The sequence below is a fragment of the Onychostoma macrolepis genome, chromosome 24 (genome assembly GCF_012432095.1).
Source record: "Onychostoma macrolepis isolate SWU-2019 chromosome 24, ASM1243209v1, whole genome shotgun sequence".
Classification (NCBI taxonomy): domain Eukaryota; kingdom Metazoa; phylum Chordata; class Actinopteri; order Cypriniformes; family Cyprinidae; genus Onychostoma; species Onychostoma macrolepis.
In genome coordinates, this window is record NC_081178.1 from 3,096,921 (window position 1) to 3,119,170 (window position 22,250).

General features: G+C 36.2%; 1 protein-coding gene across 1 annotated transcript in view; it reads left to right on the forward strand.

Moving 5' to 3' along the window:
- The window catches only part of LOC131533726 (ankyrin repeat and fibronectin type-III domain-containing protein 1), an 82,087-nt gene that overhangs the window by 48,306 nt on the left and 11,531 nt on the right, over nt 1–22,250 (forward strand). Inside the window, 13 exon segments of the mRNA XM_058766161.1 lie at nt 2,675–2,882; nt 3,613–3,739; nt 3,742–3,819; nt 5,100–5,297; nt 5,371–5,484; nt 6,477–6,574; nt 10,211–10,301; nt 12,251–12,358; nt 16,547–16,646; nt 16,752–16,881; nt 17,723–17,842; nt 18,003–18,221; nt 21,752–21,918. Coding sequence (XP_058622144.1) covers nt 2,675–2,882; nt 3,613–3,739; nt 3,742–3,819; nt 5,100–5,297; nt 5,371–5,484; nt 6,477–6,574; nt 10,211–10,301; nt 12,251–12,358; nt 16,547–16,646; nt 16,752–16,881; nt 17,723–17,842; nt 18,003–18,221; nt 21,752–21,918 — 1,758 coding nt within the window.

Sequence of the window (22,250 nt, forward strand, 5' to 3'; positions counted from 1 at the left end):
TTCACAAACGTGTGTGATTACAGTTCAAAATTTGACTAAGTAGTTTAGGTGAAAACATCTCCTCTTTTGTTCTGTTTGATATGTCATTTTATTATGGCTAAGTGCTAAATAACTAAATACACTTGCATTTTTTTTGAAGATGCATAATCCAGTCATACGAATTGCTGTTGTTGAAACTAATAGTAAATAAACCCTTTTTCCATTGATTTTCTCTACAGTAATTTCAAACACTGTAAAAATGCTGCTGCAATTAGTTAGAACAACTTTAAATTTGTTGAGATACCTAAATCCACTAAATGACTATCCTTAACTAAATTAAAATGAACTAAATGTATCATTTTAAGCCAAGCATGAACACAAAGTACGTACTCTAAAGTCGAATTTTAAGTTGTGATAACTAATTTTTATAAAGATTCTTCAGTAAAGCCTGAACCAAACATTAATTGAAAGTATATTATAATAAAAAAAAGGTAAAGATATGAAGACTGTGAATTGTGCATCACATTACACATAACAAATGATGTGCAATACTAAAAGTCAATGCACTCTTTATCTTTGTTCTTGCTGTCAGTGTTTATCTGTTATGTGTAAAATTGACATTTTTATTTACAAAAATGACATTTCATTCCTATAATCTGATGCACATTTGCTTAAATAATGCCTAAATAGATATTTGGCTATTGGTTAACATTACTGAATGGCCTGAATGATGGATGGTGTTAATGGAAAATCATTTCAGTGTTCATTAATTTATTAATTTTTTTAATGAAATATGATGATTTTTTTTCTTCTCTAATAGCATGCACTGACAAATTTTGCAGAATAAGCCCAGGAACATCATTAAGAAAGCACAGAACGTACCCGTTGACATTTATTTTCTGTATAGCAACATCAGATCCAAAAAAACGAGTGACAAAAATACTCTCCAGCTTTTCTCGTTCTCTCACGTGAAACAAAGCGGATAATTTAGCGGCCACATTAGCAGTGCTATCGGGCAGAGTTTGATCTCGGAGGTAAATGTGAACATGTGTTCGGGGAAACGGTAAAGAGTAATCTCTTACCATCAGTGAGCTCAACACATGCACATGTGTGCGGGATTGCATGTGTTTATATGCGCCTACTGTTCTCAATGGCTATTATTCTTAGACGGAGGCATTACTCACAAAATTTTCCATACTATGGCCTATTCTCATTTAGCCTTGACTTACTGGACGTGTTAAATGTGCTCGTATTTGCGTGCTAAATTTTGCTTCGCCTTTTGATGTGATGCCAGACACAATCCCCAGATATTTGAGCACTTTTGCCCCCAACTTGGCTGCGTGTGTGTGCACAATGTAAATAAGTGTGTGTTACTGTGCAAGCATTTTTCAAACGAATAGCATTTTGAATTACAAATATGTTAGAATTGAAAAATCAACATGTTCTCCAGCGTGATTTGAGACTCAGTGGAAGAAGGCAATCTGACTGTCTGTTCAAAGAGTCACATGATCAACATACAGAAGTGTTACAATGTTTCAGAATTCTAAATCTTCCAGATTTAAATCAGATTTGGAATCCTGGGTTTTCCGTGTGGTCTCAGACATTTGGACCTCACAGTAGTTGTGTGGTGGGAAACTATGTTGTGTGTGTCTGTTCTCTTCTATCACTATTTGTCTGATGGGGTGCTGAGACGGCTGTGTTAACATGTGGTGTCCCTGTTTCTTTTGTCTTTCTCTCTTTATCCCTTGTTCTTTCATCTGCTAGTCTTTCATGTGAGTGCGCGCTGTTCGCTCGGCAGCCCGTGTGTTCGGCACAAGAGGAGAAACTTTAAGCCTGGAGATCAGCCGCCTTTGAAACTGATCCGGCCTGCCACAAATATACCCACTTTTATCTGCACACAGCACATACCTGCCCGTTAAAATAACCGCGTTATTATCAGAGCACTCGGAGGTGTTCGCCTGTTTCTGACGACACGCCGTCCTAATACGAGAGCATTTGTGACAGTTGTAGTTCTTGGAGCGCTTTGTTCTCTTTCCAAACCTGAAGCCCCTCTGAATGAATCTTCATATCTGGGTATACGTGTCAATATTAATATAAATCGTCAATCAATCTGGGTTTTTCAGCTACTGATTATTAAAATTGTACTTTTAGTTCCTTCCATTCTTGCTCGATTTTATTTTTCAAGAATAAACCTCATTCACTTATTCTGTTTTAGAACAAGAAAAACTCATTTGCAAGAAAGATTGTAAGGGACCAAATTTAGGACTTGAACTTAATTCAAGATTTATTCTCTGAAAAGTTAAGCATAACTTTGCATCTCAAGTTGAGTATTTTTTTAGTATTTTTTTATTTATAAGACCAAGACCAAAAAAACCTACTGTGGTGACAATAAATAGTCTAAAAAAAGACTATTTATATATATATATATATATATATATATATATATATATATATATATATATATGTGTGTGTGTGTGTGTGTGTGTGTGTGTGTGTGTGTGTGTGTGTGTGTGTGTGTGTGTGTGTGTGTGTGTGTATTTAAGTATTTATCCAATATTTTTTGCACACTGAATATAAACCTTCAAAGAAAACAAATTACACTTTTTTTTATTATTATTTTGTCCTGAGGCCAGTGCTGACAGCATCTCTCTTTTTTCCCCGTAAATTCTCATTTCGTGTGTATTTTCTTTTTCAGGGCTGAATCCAAAATGACTCAACAGGTTCCCGACCCCCATCCTCTGATTCCACGCAAATACACCAGCACGTCATGTTCGTCTCCGCCGAGCGCCGCGCGACGCCTCTACAGAAACCTGTCTGGAAAGTTCCGTATGGCCAACTTGGCTCTGGATGATGTGGCGCTCCCGAGCCAGACGGACAAGGACCATTCGTACAAAACCACCATGGTGAGATTCAAACTCTTCAACAAGAGCTATGCAATAACAGAAACTAAAATAGTCTCACATAACTATTAAACTATGACTTTGCAGCTTGTTCCACATACCCCCCCACCCCCCCTTTCCATATGTGACCCTGGACCACAAAACCAGTCTTAAGTTTTAAGCAATAGCCAAAAATACATTGTATGGGTCAAAATTATCCATTTTTCTTTTATGCCAAAAATCATTAGGATATTAAGTAAAGGTAATGTTCCATGACGATATTGTGTAAATTTTCTACCATAAATATATCAAAACTTAATTTTTGTTTAGTAACATGCATTGCTAAGAACTTCATTTGGATAAATTTAAAGGCGATTTTCTCATTATTTTGATTTTTTGGCACCCTCAGATTCCAGATTTTCAAATAGTTGTATCTCAGCCAAATATTGTCCGATCATAACAAACAATACATCAATGGAAAGCTTATTTATTCAGATTTTAGATGATGTATAAATCTCAATTTCTAAAAATTGACCCTTATGACTGGATCAAATATCTGGGGTCACATATGACTGACATATAAAGCAACCAGTCACAAGTAATGATGCTGCATCCTTCAAAGAACCATATTGGACATAATATTCAGTAAAAAATGGCATTGATATATTTCATGCATGTGTGTGTTTGCAGTTTTACAGCATGCATGCAAGTGTTTTTACACGTGAGTGATGTATATCTATGCATGCACGTGTAGTTCCAGGGAAACGAGGCTCTGTTTGAAGCCGTGGAGCATCAGGAGCTGGACGTTGTGGAGTCTCTGTTGAACACGTTCAGTCTGGAGGAGCTAGACTTAAACACCCCCAACAGTGAAGGGCTGCTGCCGCCGACATCGCCATCATGACCAACAACGTCCCCATGGCCAAACTTCTGCTGAGAGCCGGGGCCAAAGAGAGTCCCCACTGTGAGTACACACTCCCTGTGATCAAACACATGCAGCACGAGCCCCGCTTTATGAATCATAAACCATACATCTACAGATGTTGGCCACATGCTATACATTACAATAAAGCAGTAGTGGCTTATTGCTTTAATCAAACAGCGGCAGCAGCAATTTGATATGGTATGCAACACCAATGATCAAAACATAATGTCAGTTTTTCTGCCACTTTATATAGTTATCATTATTTCTACTGTAGCATGTTTGGGAATGTCCAGATCATCTTAAAACAAAACAAAAAAAAATTTAATATTTCATTTAGTATGTAAAAATATGCACATTATACTTTAATATAATTGTACAGTATTATATTATATTATATTATATTATATTATATTATATTATATTATATTATATTATATTATATTATATTATATTATATTATATTTTTGCATGAAGAACATGAAGTGTAATTTTAGGAGCATTAGAATTTTTATCATTATAACATTAAGCAGTTTCTCATTCATTATTTCTGTAATTTGTCATTTTTCTGTAATTAAATTATTATTTTTATTGTAAATAAACATATTGTAAATTATCATGGTAGTATTTCCTGTTCTGAACTTAATTTATGTTGATTTAAAAACATTTAATTGCTGTTACCATATTCAAGTAAGGAAAAGTGAGGAAAAAGGTGTATTTAATTATTTAATTTATTTAAAAAAAATTTACATTGAGGTAATGCAATTTTTAGGGACAATTTTCATAAAAATGTACAAATCTCAATGCTTCTGAAAACAAGCTCATTTTCATTCTTGAAATTCACCATACAGTATATTGTTACAAAGTATCAAAGATAGCTATCAAAGATTATTCACATTAATTTGCTTATTAGCTATTTTACAGTGGTGAACATGGCTCATTCATAACTCAGCTTTATAGTACACATTTAAAATCTATTAATGTTAATTACTGCAATTTAACTATACAATGTACAGTTGTAGAGTACAATGTAGTTTATACATCAGTAATATGATTGGGAATAAATTTAGCTTGAAAGCCTTAGGAGGAAATACTGTGAAATTTTCAGTGGAATTGAAAAAGAAAATAGAAATCGGGCCCAATTTAAAAAAAAAAAAAAAAAAAAAAGACATCCTTTCCTTTCTTGTCATTTCTTTTTCAAATAAAAAAAAAAACTGTTTTCCTGGTTTAAAACATTTGAAAAATCCAAACTCTGGTTTATTTTTCATGAATTGACAAGATGTTTGCAGGTGTTTGTTTAATGTGTTTCTTGTATTCTCTAGTTTTAAGTCTTGAAGGCAGAGCTGCTCACCTGGCCTCGCTGGTGCAAGAGGCGGAGCATCGCATAGCAGAGCTGGTTGCCCAGGTGACGGGGGAGGAGCCTGGGGAGAGGGAGGAGTCAAACAGAGAGAGACAGCTGAAAACCTGGGAATGGAAGCTCCGCCTCTACAAGCGCATGCAGACGGGATACACACACGCCAGTGAGTAACACACACATACCTGAGATTACAGCAGCCGTGTTTGACACTGAGTGTGTGTCTGTGTTGATTTCAGGTCCTCCTGAGCCGCCCAGCATCGTTCATCTGTCCGTCAGCAGTAGCACCAGTCTCAGAGTTTACTTCCAAGAGCCTCTCTGTCACAACTCTGCTGTTATTACCAAATACCGCGGTGAGTGACCCTTGACCCCTGTTTTAAGGCTGATTTAGATTATACCACTGAAGCAAGTGAAGTCACACAACTGAATGGTCAACTAGCCGGTGAGAATCAGCGATTTGACGGCCAACTAGAGAATATATTCCATGCAATCGAGATGATTCCACGTATCACATAATATCATGTAACTCCATTGCCAAAAAATTACATTATTATATTTTTGTATTTTTTATTAATATTTTTTGATGGCCTTTTATATATTATCAGTTTTAAATAAATAGTAAAAATAAGTAGTAGTAAGTAGAAAAGGTATATCTTATTGTAGTGTTTATTGATATTTTAATTGCCTTTTTTTTTCAGTTTTATGTAAATTTTAGCTTAATTTTTAGTAACTCTCCCTTTAAATTGATCATTCTTGTTTAATTTATTTTTTATTTCAGTTTTATTTTTTATTTAGTTCCAGTTATTCATTTGACTATTTTTATTCTACTTATTTCAGTTAGCAGCAAAAGTAAATATTCAAATTTTCATTTAGTTTAAGTCTAATAGTTATATTTTGTTATATTTCAGCTGTATTGCAAATAACACAAATGTTTTAATAACTTTTGTTTTAGTGTTAGTTAATCATATAATAACCGGAGTGCTGTCATAAACAGTGTCAAAAAATAGACATATTGTATTACACTTGATTGTAGTTTCTGTCAGACTTTAGGTTTGTTTAATGGGTCTTTGAGTTGTTCAAAGAAATTTAGACCACCTTAGAAATCTGCTGGTCAGACTTTGTGAACAAAAAACTCTCCAGAATCCCTTCATTTTCACATTTTGCCATCACGTTTCCGCACAAAACAAATCGCATACAAATACACTGTGACACCAACAAGCACAGTGAAGTGCTTGTGACTAGTAGACGCAGGCCCACAGCATGGCATGGTGGTAGAACTAGTTGACTAGTCAGTGCAGCTCTGTCTGTGCATCTGTTGAATGACTGCTTCTTATGTGTGTCTCAGTGAGCTGGAGCAGCGTTCCTTCATTTACTCCATTACTGGGTGAGACGGTCATTGAAGACGTGACTCAGCTCCAGTATGACATCACTGGACTTCCAGCGGTTAGTATCTGGAGTAAAACAAACCGCAAACAATATTACCAAAGCTGTCAAGCTCCAAAAAAATAAAAATAAAGAGCACAATAAAGTTTCATAACACACAACTTCTGCACTGTGTTTCAGGTTTTCTGAAGCCGTATGATAGCTTTGTGTGAGAAACGAACCTGAAATTAAAGTTCTTTGTGACCTGCTCCATGTTTATGAATCACTTTGACCGAAAAACGTATATTTAGTTTTATGAACGAAAGTTTTATGAATGAAAGAACAGACGTTTAATGAAAGCAGTGGTTTTCAACCACTAGGAAGCCTCAGCAAACTACCAAGGATGACTTAAAATAATTTGAAATAAGACAAAACAGGCATTGAAGTAAGCTAAAACAACTAAAAAAAATCAAGATATTTCTTATTTTAATTCACCTCCTCAGCTTCATTTTAAAAGTGTGATTTCTAGGCCTGAAAAAGTCATGTAAAGTAATATAATCATAAAACTCCATGGGCATTTATATAATAAATACACATTTTCCTTAAAACGTTTATTTTAAGTCACTGAATGTGATTTCTGAATTTAAATTTTGGGTTAACTATCCCTTTAAGCTATAACATTTGCTAATATTAATTTTCTTTTGGTTATGTTTAGAGGACAGAAAAATTGTTGTAGAGGTGGAGGTCATTTTGAAGAAAGCGAACAAAATTTTAGTGACTGAAGAATTGTGCACAAGTGTTAAGTAATACTTTAAGTTTTAGAAATTTTGTTATGTGCTGTTGTTATTTATATTAATTCTTTTTAATATTTAGATTAGATTGATTAGATTCATTTTTTATTCAACTTGAAGTTTTTCAAGTTTGTTTTTCATCTATTTATAATTTTATTTAATTTGATGTCAGCTTCATTTCAAGTAGCAAAAACTTTATTTGAAACTTTAAATTTTAATAGTTTTATTTTTATTGTGAGTAAACTATAACAAGAACAGTGCACATTTAAAGTGCACAAAAATTCATTGTTTGATTGTTTTAATTGGTTTTGTAAGACAACACCAGTGAACAAACAAAGGCAACATTTCAAAAGCTTTTTTGTTTTAATTTTGATGATTAGAGCTTACAGCTCATGAAAGTCAAAAATCCAGTATCTCAAAATATTAGAATATTTCCTAAGATCAATCAAAAAAAAAAGGATTTGCAAAACAGAAAAGTTCAAGTTCTTTAAAGTATGTTCATTTATGCACTCAATACTTGGTAGGGGCTCCTATAGCACAAACTCCAGCAACAGTGAGGCGTGGCATGGAAGCGATCAGCCTGTGGCACTGCTGAGGCACTATTGAGCCTTCAGCTTTTCTTTATTGTTGGATCCACTGTTTTTCATCTTTCTCTTGAAAATATCCCATAGATTCCATATGTGACCCTGGACCACAAATCCAGTCTTAAGTCGCTGGGGTATATTTGTAGCAATAGCCAAAAATACATTGTATGGGTCAAAATTATAAATTTTTCTTTTATGCCAAAAATGATTAGGATATTAAGTAAAGATCATGTTCCATGAATATATTTTGTACATTTCTTACCGTAAATGTATAAAAACTTCATTTTTGATTAGTAATATGCATTGCTAATAACTTCATTTGGGCAACTTTTAAAGGCGATTTTCTCAATATTTCGATTTTTTTGCACCCTCAGATTCCAGATTTTCAAATAGTTGTATCTCGGCCAAATATTGTCCGATCCTAACAACCCACACATCAATAGAAAGCTTATTTATTCAGCTTTCAGATGATGTATAAATCTTTTTTGTGGTCCAGGGTCACACATGGGCTTTAGGTCAGGCATGTTGGCTGGCCAATCAAGCACAGTAATATCATGGTCAGCAAACCACTTGGAAGTGGTTTTGGCAGTGTGGGCAGGTGCTAAAGTCCTGCTGGAAAAGGAAATCAGCATCTCCATAAAGCTTGTCAGCAGATAGAAGCATAAAGTGCTCCAAAATCTCCTGGTAGACGGCTGCAATGACTTTGGACTTGATAAAACACAATGGACCAACACCAGCAGATGTCATGGCACCCCAAATCATCACTGACTTCAGAAACTTCACACTGGACTTCAAGCAGCTTGTATTCTGTGCCTCTCCAGTCTTCCTCCAGACTGCAGACCTTGATTTCCAAATGAAATGCAAAATTTACTTTTATCTGAAAAGAGGACTTTGGACCACTAAGCAACAGTCCAGTTCTTTTTCTCCTTAGCCCAGTTAAGATGCTTCTGATGTTGTTTCTGTTTCAGAAGTGGCTTGGTAGCTCTTCTCCTGAAGAAGCCTGAGCATGGTGACTCCTGATGCACTGACTCCAGCTTCAGTCCACTCCTTGTGAAGCTCTCCCAAATGTTTGAATCGGCTTTGCTTGACAGTATTCTTAAGCTTGCGGTCATCCCTGTTGCTTGTGCACCTTTTCCTACCCAATTTCTTCCTTCCAGTCAACTTTGCATTTAATATGCTTTGATACAGCACTCTGTGAACAGCCACCCTTTCAGTGATGACCTTCTGTGACTTACCCTCTTTGTGGAGGGTGTCAATGATTGTCTTCTGGACCATTGCCAAGTCAGCAGTTTTCCCCATTATTGTGGTTTCAAAGAACAAGAGATATCCGGAATTTATACTGTAAGGATGGTCATTTAAAGCTGCAGTCCATAACTTTTTTTGGTTAAAAATGATCCGAAATCAATATTTGAGCAAGTACATAACCAGCCAGTGTTCAAAACTATCGCCTTATTTTAGCCCAATTCACAACGGTAAGCTTATAATAATGTTTTCTAATTTGAGTGGTATGGGTAGGTTTTTGCGGGAAATTGGAGCATGGCACTGCGTCATTACATCACGTCTGTAAACATAAAGAAGTTGTCCCGGTTACTAGGCTATCGCATGTAAGGATCCTGCAGGTAGACAGATCGTTTAGTCTTTTCTCACCGCAGCTAGAATAATTAAATGTATCATTTTGATGGCGGATTGTAATCCAGAAAGGATTATGTTTTTATGAAACACATGTGAGTGAATTTATTGTAATGCTTTTTTCCTCAGTTGGTCAGAACAAACATGGCAGACTTGTTACTTACTTGTTCAGATGGCAATATATGGTGAAAATTCTTATTTGGGTCATATTCCAAGACATAGGCTAGAATCTGTGATTGCGAAGTACGGTAAATATCCACACCGGTGCGTGACTGACTGCCACACATTCACCACAAAACATTAGATTCATCCGTGCCGGATCCGTGCAGGAGCAAATCCCACGCAATCAAGATAATTCCGCCCGCAGCTGCAATTCCAGGTTTTCAATCAGAGATGGCGACAAAGAGGCAAAACTTACGAACTGCAGCTTTAATGAAACTCAAATGTAAATATTCTAATATTTTGAGATACTGGATTTTTGACTTTCATGAGCTGTAAGCGCTAATCATCAAAATTAAAACAAAACTTTTTTGAAATGTTTTACTTTACATGTAATGAATCTAGAATATATGAAATTTTCACTTTTGAAACTTTTTCACGATATTCTAATTTTTTTAGATGCACCTATATGTCAAAAGATCAAGGGAATTTTGGTTTCTCAGTTCATGACCCCTTTAAATTCATCAGTCATAGATCTGTCTCTCTTGTTTCAGGGCACGTGCTGTTATGTCCAGGTATCAGCATATAACATGAAGGGATGGAGTTCACCTCAGATATCTGAACCTGCTTGTGCTATAGTCTCAAGTGAGTACACACACACACACACACATACAAACAAACAAACATTCAACAATGACAAACAGGAGAGATGTTAGTCACATTTTGCTTTCTAAAACATTGCATGGCAGATTGTGTGTGTGTGTGCAATTAAGTATGTGTGTCTGGCTTCATTTGTGTCATACTTGTGTCCTCATTTTTATGTTTGTGAGGACAAGCTCTCCTTTTCTCCCACAGATTTTAGGGCTCTTTTACGTTGAGAGAGAGTGTGTGTGTGTGTGTGTGTGTGTGTATGTGTGTGTGTTTTGAGCATGCTAATTTAAATGTGTGTGTTTGTGTTTTCCATTTCGACTCCCTCTGGAAATATTTGCATGTCTGTGAGAAGCTGTAAAGTCGCAGACAGAACGGCTCTTATACACCAACTCAAACACACACACACACACACTTGTTGTCTCCCTCTACAATTCACGCTCACATACACACACCACTTTATGGCCGCATGTAGAAATGATTTTCACTCAATTTCTCTTATTTACATGATGTTTGCGTCCTTTTTTCCACTCGCTCTATCTGTTTCATAATACACAAACATGCACACAGACACACTCTCAGTGAGGTTAGCCTACTGAAGAGAGGGTCTGTGTTAGACATTCCCGGAATAGAGCGTCCATGTTTTCCCTGCTTCCTCAGGAACCAGCCTGCAACCAACACACCGTCAGAACATCATCCTGTTTACCGTGCCGAGTGTGAGTGTGCGTGTGCGAGTGTGTGTGTGTGTGTGGGAGTGCATGTACAACTGTGTGTGAGAGTGTGTGTGCGAGTGGGAGTATGTGCAAGTGTGTATGTGTGTGCCTGATGGCAGGGATATAAGGCCAATACTGAATGATTTACTGCTAGATTATCATGCAAACATTATATAATCACATAGTTTTTGTTTGGTAGTAAACATAGCAACTACAAAGCAATGCCCTGGCAACCTTCTTCAACACCCTAACAGCCAAACTGAACAGAACCTTGAATACCTTAGTAACACCTTAGCAACCACATTGAACAACCTAGTTACATCCTAGAACCCCCTAGTAAAGCCTTAGCAGCCATTTCCACAAGCAATGCCCTGGCATCCTTTCTCAACACCATAGCAACTACCCAAGCACCTTAGCAACAACCTAGAACACCCTAGTAATGCCTTAGGAACCACCCTCGGCACAGTAGTAACCATCAGTAACCTCCTTCAACACTTTAGCAACTGCCCAGAACACAGTAGTAATGACTTTGTAAACACCCATAACACCATAGCAAACACCAAGCAATGCCCTAGCAGCCTCTTTTAACACCCTAGCAACAATCTAGACACCCTAGTAAAACCTTGGCAATGACTTTGTAACCACCCCAAACACTATAGCACTCACCAAACAATGCCATGACAACCTCCTTCAACACCCTAGAAAACCACCCAAGCACCCTGACAACCATCTAGAACACCATAGTAACACCTTAGCAACCACCCACAACATCATAGCAACCACCCAAAAATGCTCAGGCAATCTCCTTCAGCATCCTAGAAAATCACCCAAGCAACAATCTAGAACTCAATAGGGACACTTAGCAACTACCAAGAACACCCTAGTAAAACCTTAGCCACCACGAAGAATACCATAGCAACCACCAAGCAATGCCCTGGGAACACTCTAGCAACCACCCAGAACACCTTAGTAACACCTGAACAACCACCCAGATGGTAACTATCTTGCAGTGCCATGGAAACCACCCACAACACCCTAGCAACTGCATAGCAACACCTTAGCATTGTTCTGGAAACTTTTAGACGGACAAACACCAGTTATCATAAGAAATCACATAGCAACCACCCAGACCAATCTCCCATGGCATTGAAAGACCTTCTTCGTATTTTTCATATGCATCTGTTGTTTTTACCCACAATGCACTGGTTCTTATCTCTGTCTGTGTTTCTGTAGGTTGGAGGGAGGTGGATGGTCTTCTGCCCCGCCAGCAGGGTCTGAAAGAGGCGTTAGAGCAGCTCCTAGGGCAAATTAAAGGAGCGCACCGTCACTGCACCTGCCACGGTAAACACTACTGGACCTGAATGAAATCCTCCTCATTCACGCCGAGCAGCCCCCACAAACATTACAGCACTTTAAACAAATGCAGAGCAGGGGTGTGCGATTATATATCGTCTGCAATATTATCGTAATTGTTGTTTTAAGGATGTGCAATTTGACATTATCGAGTATTTTGCAAAAACCAAACAAAACACCTACGGAGTGCACACATACATTACGTGATGACGTCTAGTGGGTTAAACAGTGCACATGTGCGTTTAGAGTGTTTTTTTTACTGCATGATTCAGTCTATTAAAATGCACTAAAATGATCACAAAATTCAAGATATGGGGGCAGAAAATGTATATATATCATTTCATATAGTTAAAATGACACGAAGAGTGCTGTTTTTTCTTCAAAAATAAGCATGATTACAAATGTGATATTGATTTTATACAACAGTTCAAAAAACAATGAGTTAATATTAAGAGACTTACGTTTTAGACACCATATTGCCTGTTTTTGCTCCATTTCGCAACAAAAATAATTCCAAACACAGCCACAGCGCTGTTTTGCGTCTCTGAGCAACATGACGGTGTTGTTTCGTTCCTGAATGAATCAACCGTTTAAATCAGGGGTCTTCAACTAAAACGGCTCGAGGTCCAGTAATGAACCCTCCCCACCAGCCGAGGTCCGAACAATTATATATAAAAAACAATTGATGGTTTTTGCCAGGCCAGGGTATCTGCAGGATATTTAAGCTTAAATTCAAGACTTTTAAAGACCTTTTTTTAAGACCTGCACAAAAAAATACAAATAAATAAAAAATTAAATGACTGTAAAAAGCATGATTTACAGTTCAGATGCAGGTTTTCACAAAAACAATCAAGTATTATATTAATTAAATAACATATAAATATATTTTACTGCCTTATTTGTTTACATTTTATAACACATTATCTTCTTGTTGATCCACCAGTTCACATTTACAACTCTGCGTGTTTGCTGCTTAAAAACATGGATTGATTTTCACATTGACCTTTGACAGCAGCAGATGTACGGGCTGATTGAAAATGGAAAATCATTCTCTTCCAGCAGGTGGCGCTTTGGGAATGGCAAAACCCAAGAGACAGACTCCACAAAGCAGTGAAGCAGATGACTTTGAAACGTGCAGCGCTCATATTTATTCAATGAATAGCGCAATTCTTGTCTTTCAGTCCCCACATTTAAGACCTCCTGAAATCATAATTAAGACTTTCTTGTAACATTTAAGATTTTTAAGGACCCGTCAACTTTCCTAATTTTTGAAAATGCCATTGTTTTTCACCCACTGAAAGTTTCATCTGTCTGTGCGCAGCGGGCGAGAGCAGAGAGCTGCTCTCATCACTGCTCGCACGACTGCACCCAAACGGCTCTAGAGCTGACCTTGATCTGCTAGATATAAATTTGATTTACTAGAAATTAGCGTTTGGTATTTATTTCATTATGTCAAAAGCCTTCACAGATTCGGACCGGAGTCCACTACTGTAAAGACTACAAAAGCTGCGCCAGTTGAAATAGAAGCTAGATATGTAGGTCCGGGTCCAGATGGGACGGCTTCTAGGTCCGGACCCGGACCGCGGTCTGCCTGTTAGTGACCTATTGTTTAAATGATTCGGTTAAAATTATTTCAAATATCAGTATTCAATGTTTTATGTTTAAAATATCAAAACATTATACATTTGTAACTGCAGGTTAAAGCACTCCATGTCCCTTTGAGCTGCATTAAACAGGGTATTAATACATCTAAATGCCACTTCAGATGCAACTTCTGCAAAGATTAATTTTGTTGATACTGGTTTCATTTGTTTGGTAACAGCCTAAATGTCTTATTATTCTAATTAACTGGTTAAATATAACAATTTTAGAAAAAAATGGCTTTATTAAAGGTAAAATTGCCCATAAAAGGTAAAAATCAATTTAAACTTATATGAAAAGATTAATTTCTATCACTGATGTGAACTGACCACACAGAATATGAAGAATATCAAAAACTGCAGCTGTCCACGGTAGTCAGATATTAGCACAATAACACACTCGGCAAAATATCATCTAATTGTCGTTATCGAAAAAATCTAAAAACATATCGAGATATAATTTTTTTTCAATATCACACACCCCTAATGCAGAGTTAATATTTCAGAGGGCTGGAGCGTGCGGGTCCTGTTTGTTGGTTTTAGGGCAGCAGCACTGAGGGTTTATTTCACTGTGAGTTAAAGGCTCAACTACAGGGAGTAAAACACACACACTCTATGAGGAAATCACCGGCTGCAGATGCTTTACTTTCATTCACACACAGCATAAAGATTTGCACCCATTTTAAGTCACTTGAATTGGGGTCTGTTAAAGAAGTCTGGACATTTACTGCCAAAAACACTTGTTGGATGCTATAGCTTTATCATAGTACTTTGCACATGGTCGCAATAACATGTTTTTTGGTAGTACTTTCCATATGAACTACAATGTAAATATTTTGGTAAATGAATATTATATTTTCATAAAACATTATCCATATTTCAACCCAAAATCAAAAGGAAAACATTGTGATATTTTTGGCAGAAAACAATGCTGCTTATTTTAAAGGGCACCCATTATGCTGTCACGGTGCACACAGCAGGGAGGAACGAGGAACACGGAGACGAGGATAAACTTCAAAATAATAGTCTTTAATGGTGACATCAGGACAGGGCAAGACAAGGCAAGGCTGAGACAGACAGGAACACCGGGGAATAACGAGTAGACCAGACAAAATCTAACTAAACAGGCAGGAACTAAATACACATGACAATTACTGATAATTAGACAAAACACGGCTGGACAAAACTTAACTAATAATCACACATAACAAGGACAGGAACAAGACCAAATAAGGAAACAAGAGGCGGGAACACATGACACACTCGACAGAGGACGTGACATATGCAAAATTCACTTTTTCATGATGTTTGAACATAAATGTGTGTTGGCAGTGTGTGTACACAACCACCCTATAATTATAAAAATCCACCTGCTCCTTTTTTTAATCCCCATAAATCATAAGCAGTGTCTCTGAATAAGCCGTTGGTAGAATCTGTAAAATGTGATGTCACACTTTACACGCCCCGCCCTGCTGTGTTAGCAGTGAGCCTCACGCAATCCGCCATGTTTATCTTCACGCTAGAGCATTTAAAAGCAGCATTCATGTAAGAAAAGTCTTCTTGTTAAAGCCACAGAAGTTATTCAGTCAAGAGCGTGAGTGATTTTCTGCTCTTATTTTATTGTTTGGGTCATATTAACAGTGTAGACAGCAGTATAGGTCTAATATAAACATGCAATTTCTTTCCCAGCTGTTTAACTTTACAGACATAACCGACTTGTGTTTTTGTAACTTATGTGTGTTTTTAACATAAACTTGTGTGAATTTGACAGTTTAGTACCCACATGTTGTGTGACAGACACTTTCTGTGCATTTGCTTTTAACTGATATGGCTTTATAACGCATGATTTCAACGCAATAGACATGATAATCAAAACCTAACAGATGTTTTTTAGCAGGGTATCTGAGATACAAGCTGTAAAAGCAAAGCATATTCTAGAAAAGAGGGTGGGGAGCAGCATTTAAAGAGACATGCACTAAAACAGCGTGTTTCTGCTTCCACCCTAAATAGGCATTTTTAAAATGATAAAATTAATGATCTGTAGGGTATTTTGAGCTGAAACTTCCCACACATTCTGGGGACACCTGAGACTTATATTACATATACGTTTTTTGTTTTGTTTTTGTTTTTTGTATTTGCATTGTGACATCATTTTTTTTTTTTTTTTTTTTTTTACAATCGAACATTTAAACCCCTTTAAAATCCCTGTATTTTACAGTTAATTTATTATAAAAATAACATCTCCGTCTACTAACATATTTATTTATTTATTTAAGTGTTTGGCAATTTAATTAAAAATAAATAATTATTTCATTTCAGTAATTACATTTTTTAATCACTTTTTCATCAGTGTCTTATATGCACTTCATGCTTATGAATCTTTAAGCTAAAGTTGAAAAGCAACAGCTACTTCTGTTGAAAAGCAAATACTATTAGTGATTTGTCATTTTGACTGAAAGCTAAAACTGCACATCTGAACTCATCTACATGCCTGTCTGTGCTGTATTTGACATGTCTGACCTCTCTATGTGTTTAGAACAATGCAAAGCCCCGTCGAACACCAGGAAACACTCTGTGTCTAAAAGTCTGAGGCATCTCTTCCAGCCCACCAGCAAATTTGTCAAAAATCTGAAAAGGTGAGAGAAAACAACATCAGATGATGGCTGCTGCAGTGATGAACGCTCTCAACACACCATGTCTTGCATTATCTATGACTCCTCTCTCTCTGATCCTCTCTGTAGAGGCCTTTATCTGGCCTGTATATTGTATAAAGATGAAAATGTTCTGGTGACTCCAGAGGATCAGCTGCCTGTCGTCGAGGTGGATGACTCATACAGCTGTCACGCTCAGGATTTACTCTGGTTCACAAAGGTAACAAAGCGTTGCACGCAACCAAATCACTAGTAATAACCAAACAAAGCTTTGGTAATAGTACTGTTAGTAATAGTAAATTTACTTTAAATTAATGTAATTGTTAATATTATATTTGTTATTATATATACACGTGTGTGTGTGTGTAATATTTATTTTATATTTATTTATTTATTTATTTAAATAAATAAAAAATTATAATATTTCATGTATTTTAATTGTTTTAATTTTTACCTGCAATATGTAAATAAAACATTATTTTGTATAATACCTATTTATATAATTTATCATTTATATATGTGTGTGTGTATACATACAATTATATATTATATATATATATATATATATATATATATATTAATTAATATTAATAATAATTAATAAATAATAATTTATATAATTTGTGTAAGTTTGATTAAATATAACTAATTATTAAATTTATTTCACTTTGTTAAACAATTCAACAATATATAAATAAAAATTCAATATAATATTATTTTATGTAATATCTATTTATATAATTTATGTGTATATAAATTATTTGTTTATTTTAAAAATATTTAGCTTTTTAAAAATCACTCAAAGGACTTCACATCATCTATAAATAAAATCCAACATAAATATATATAATATGACAATACATTTATATAATTTATGTATAATTTGGATTAAATATAACAAATATATTTAACGTATTCCACATTATTAAAGGTTAATGTTAAAACACAGCCACATTTGAATCAGTTCATTGCAACAACACTGATTCATTAAGTCGCACCAAAATATACAGTGTCAGCATTTGAGTATTAAACATTGTCTCGATGGTAACGTGCACTGATAGGTGTCACATCTGTGGGAGGAGCTCACCTGGATGCAGCAGTGCATCAGTCCTGCACACGCCTCCAGTTCCTGCACGCTTCAGACGCGCCTCAAACTGCTGCAGGCGGCTGCGCAGCTGCAGGTGAAGTCTACAGTCAGTAGGGACATAAAAAAGCATCATCATTAACAAATCTCATAATGATTTGCAAAAAATTGCAATCAAACTGTTGTTAGACTTGAGATTTATTTACACGGTAACATATATCTTGAGGTAAAGTTTCTGTTTTTGGATTATTCTGCAGGCGCTCCTCGGCACAGTGGATCTGGGGCAGGTGTATTTTGAGCCCGTCAAGGACAAGCACGGTAACGCGGTGTTGGTGCTGATGAAGGACATGAGCGCATGCGCGCCGCTGGAAGGCGTACGCTGGATTCCCGTCAGTAAATTCCAGCTGCAGCGCAGGTCTTCCTCGTCTTCATCAGAAGAGCCCAGCGCACTGGAGACACTTCTCACCACACTGCATGTGAGCACTGTAAACACTAAAACACCAGTGCCTCACAAATGTGTCGCAGACCCGGTAACTGATCCGTTTAGATCAATGAAAAGATGGAATCAAAACACTCTTACTTTAATGAAGTCTCTTCTGCTCACCAAGGCTGCATTTATTTGATCAAAAATACAGTAAAAATAGTGATATTATTAAACAATGGCAATTTTTGTACTGTAATATCTTGTAAAATATAATTTATTCCTGTGATCAAAGCTGAATTTTCAGCATCATTACTCCAGTCTTCAGTGTCACATGATCCTTCAGAAATTATTCTAATATGCTGATTTGCTGCTCAAGAAACGTTTCTGATTATTATCAATGTTGAAATCAGTTGTGCTGCTTGAATCATGTGACGCTGAAGACTGGAGTAATGATTCTGAAAATTCAGCTATGATCACAGGAATAAATTATATTTTAGAATATATTCACATAGAAAACAGTTCTTTTAAATTGTAATAATATTTCACAATATTAGTGTTTTTACTGTATTTTTCAGCACATAAATGCAGCTTTGGTGAGCAGAAGAGACTTCACTAAAAACTTTAAAAATAATTTTTTGACAAGTACTGTGTATGCATCTTAAAATATCATTTTTAGAATAATAAGAAACATAAATTCAGTCCATTGTGTCCAAACTTCTGAATTTGGACAGTAATTTTCTTGCCAAGATGCGTTGTGCCCGGTTTGACGTCAAACATCATTGACTTTCTAGTGTCTTGTTATTGACGTCAAGCCTGGAGTGACTCATTTTGATTGTGGCATAATCAGTTTCAGAAAGCAATATTAATTTGAAACAACTTTGAAGAGAAAATTACATAATTTTCATCTTTGGGCGAGCAAATGCTTTACCTCAACAGGTTTCTGACTATTATATAAATAGCCTGAAAATGAGTGGAAAAAAAACCTTTAGCTGCTGCTAGCTTCTGTGTTCCTCGCTCTTGTTCCTGGAGTGCAGTGAATTGTGGGAGTATAACAGTAGCATTGTTCATTTGATGATTTAGTCTGAGCGCTGTAAACACTTCACCCGCCGCTGATCGTGTGTTTGGAACGGCTCTGGCTCAGGAACATCAGCCTTGGTGTCAAAATGATGTTTTGTCTGAGCGGCTCAGATTTTCCCTGCGGTGAAGCCGTGTGTGTGTGTGTGTGTGTGTGGTGAAAGTGGTTCCACAGCTCAACAACCACATGGCTCCAGAGTCAGTCTCTCAGTCAAATAGTTTAGAAATGATAAACGTGGGTCAATTTCAGGCTATTGCAGGAAGTTCTTCATACCTCTGTGTGTGTGTGTGTGTGTGTGTGTTAGTGAGAGTTTGCCCATTTTTCCATTCCATATCATTCAGACTGCACACAGAATGTTCCAGATGTATATCCAGTGCGATGAATTTGAAGTCACATTTCACCTCAAAATCAAAAGAAAAATAAGAAATATATAGAAATATAAAGGCATTGTTTAAGATGTTTGGATTATGACAGTATTTTCATTCAAATTAAACCCATCTTGTCCTTACTACCGTAATGTTTTTTGTAATTATTTTTCCTGTTATTATATAAAATATAAATATATTACTTAAAATAAATTCAAAGATAATTATATTTCTTATCACTATTATATAGTATATATCTGTGTGTGTATATATATATATATATATATATATATATATATATATGTGTATATGTGACCCTGGAGCACAAAACCAGTCTTAAGTCGCTGGGGTATATTTGTAGCAATAGCCAAAAATACATTGTATGGGTCAAAATGATTGATTTTTCTTTTATGCCAAAAATCATTAGGATATTAAGTAAAGATCATGTTCCATGAAGATATTTTGTAAATTTCCTACTGTAAATATATCAAAACTTAATTTTTGATTAGTAATATGCATTGCTAAGAACTTCATTTGGACAACTTTAAAGGCGATTTTCTCAATATTTAGATTTTTTTGCACCCTCAGATTCCAGATTTTCAAATAGTTGTATCTCAGCCAAATATTGTTCTGTTCTAACAATCCATACATGAATGGAAAGCTTATTTATTGAATTTACTGAAAAATTGACACTTATGACAGTTTTTTTGGTCCAGGGTCACATATACAGTATGTGTGTGTGTGTGTGTGTGTGTGTGTGTGTGTGTGCGTGTGTATTGAAGGCAACCACCCTCCGCTGCGCGTTTGGCGGTTCTTCGCCTCCACGTCGTGCATTCAAATCGTTTAATGCACAGCTAGCCATTGATTATCCCTTACATATAGTCTAAATTAATAGCAGTTCAACAAATATACCACAATATGCATAATACTTTACTTATGTGTGTGTGTGTGTGTGTAGTTCAAGTTCATTTTATTTGTATAGCACATTTGCAACAGCCACCAGGCTGACCAAAGTGGTTTACAGAAGAGCAAGATTATACCACATACTCAGAAAACAGACCAGACAAAAAATGTAATACAACCCGTTTAAAAATTGAAAATGGCCATATCACAGTAGTCAATACACTAAGGAAAACAAATACGTTTTTAGCAGGGACTTAAAAACAGACAGAGAAGGGGCCATTCTAATTTCTAAAGGCAGGGTATTCCAAAGTCAAGGCCCTGCCACTGCAAATGCGCGCTCACCTTTACGTTTAAGCCTAATGTGAGGGACTACCAACAAAGCCTGGTCACAGGATCGTAGGCTTCTAGACGGAGTGTAGAGATGAAGAAGTTCAGAAAGGAACAAACTATTGTGTCTAAAAAAACTATTTATTGTAAGACTTGTTTCTGTAATTATTATTAATTACATTTCTTATTACTGTTTATGTTTGTATTATTTTTTTAAATAGTAGTTCAAATAAAATATATATTAATTGATTTATTGTATACTTTTTGCATTATGCAATGTGTAAATACTTCACAAATATTTTCCTCACATTATAGTTGTCACGTGTCTACCTGTCTGAAGTTCCCGTTCTCCTTATTTGGTCTGGTTCCGTTTCTCGTTTGTTAATTATCATTCATTGTCCCCACCTGAGTTTCATTATCTTGTTTGCTCTTTTGTCCCTGTCTGTATATAAGTCTTCAGTTTTCCCCCGGTGTTTGTCCGATCTTGAGTTATTAAATGGGAAAAGTGAGTTGATGCAGTTTCGTTCTCCTGGCTTTCATTTATATTCACACTACAACCACGCACCCGTGACAATAGTAGTAAGAATAAAAAGTGTTTATTTGTCAAAAAAAAAGCAAAATAACCTTAAAAATAGGCATCGATTTAAAAAAAAGTTGAAAATGCTGATATGAGTTGAGATTATTTTATTAGTTTACAGAGTACGAGCACAGCTTGTACAAAACACACCTTACCCAGGTGAACGGTCATTTATTCACATAGGCTATTCAGAAATATTTTATCATAAATAACCAATCAGAATGAAGTATTCCAGAGAAGCATTAATAACACGTCATGTTTATTTCACTTGATCTGGGTGTGTTCTAGACAGGTTTGACGAGATTGGCATTTTCTAATGAGCTCTTGGTGTGCAGGAGAAGCTGGCGTATCACCGGCGCAGCAGGAAGTGTCTGTCTCCGGGCCTGTATCTGGGATACCTGAAGCTCTACACCTCAGTAGATCAGATCAGGATGCTGGTGTCACACAAACACCCAAACGTGCTGTGCCACGTCAAAATACGAGACAACGGCCACGTCTCCAGGTATGATGCGTTTATGGTTGTGTTATGCATGCGGATGCCATTATATATGTAAGCAATAAGGTACTCGAGGCCGTGCTGTATCGTGCCTAACAACACCCTTCAGCCGTAATTTATTCACGATACAGCACGGCCTCGAGTACCTTTATAGCTTTTATAAAACGGTTACCACACAATAAAACAATATTGAAACCAAACATGTATGTATTGTTATGTATTGAAATGTTACTTTTTTGAAGCAAGTTCTGTCCTTCCGCTAAAAAATTGTTCCTGACAGCAACAGTAAACGGCAAGAGATTATTCCGAACATGACTCATCTAATGGAGCTTAAATAA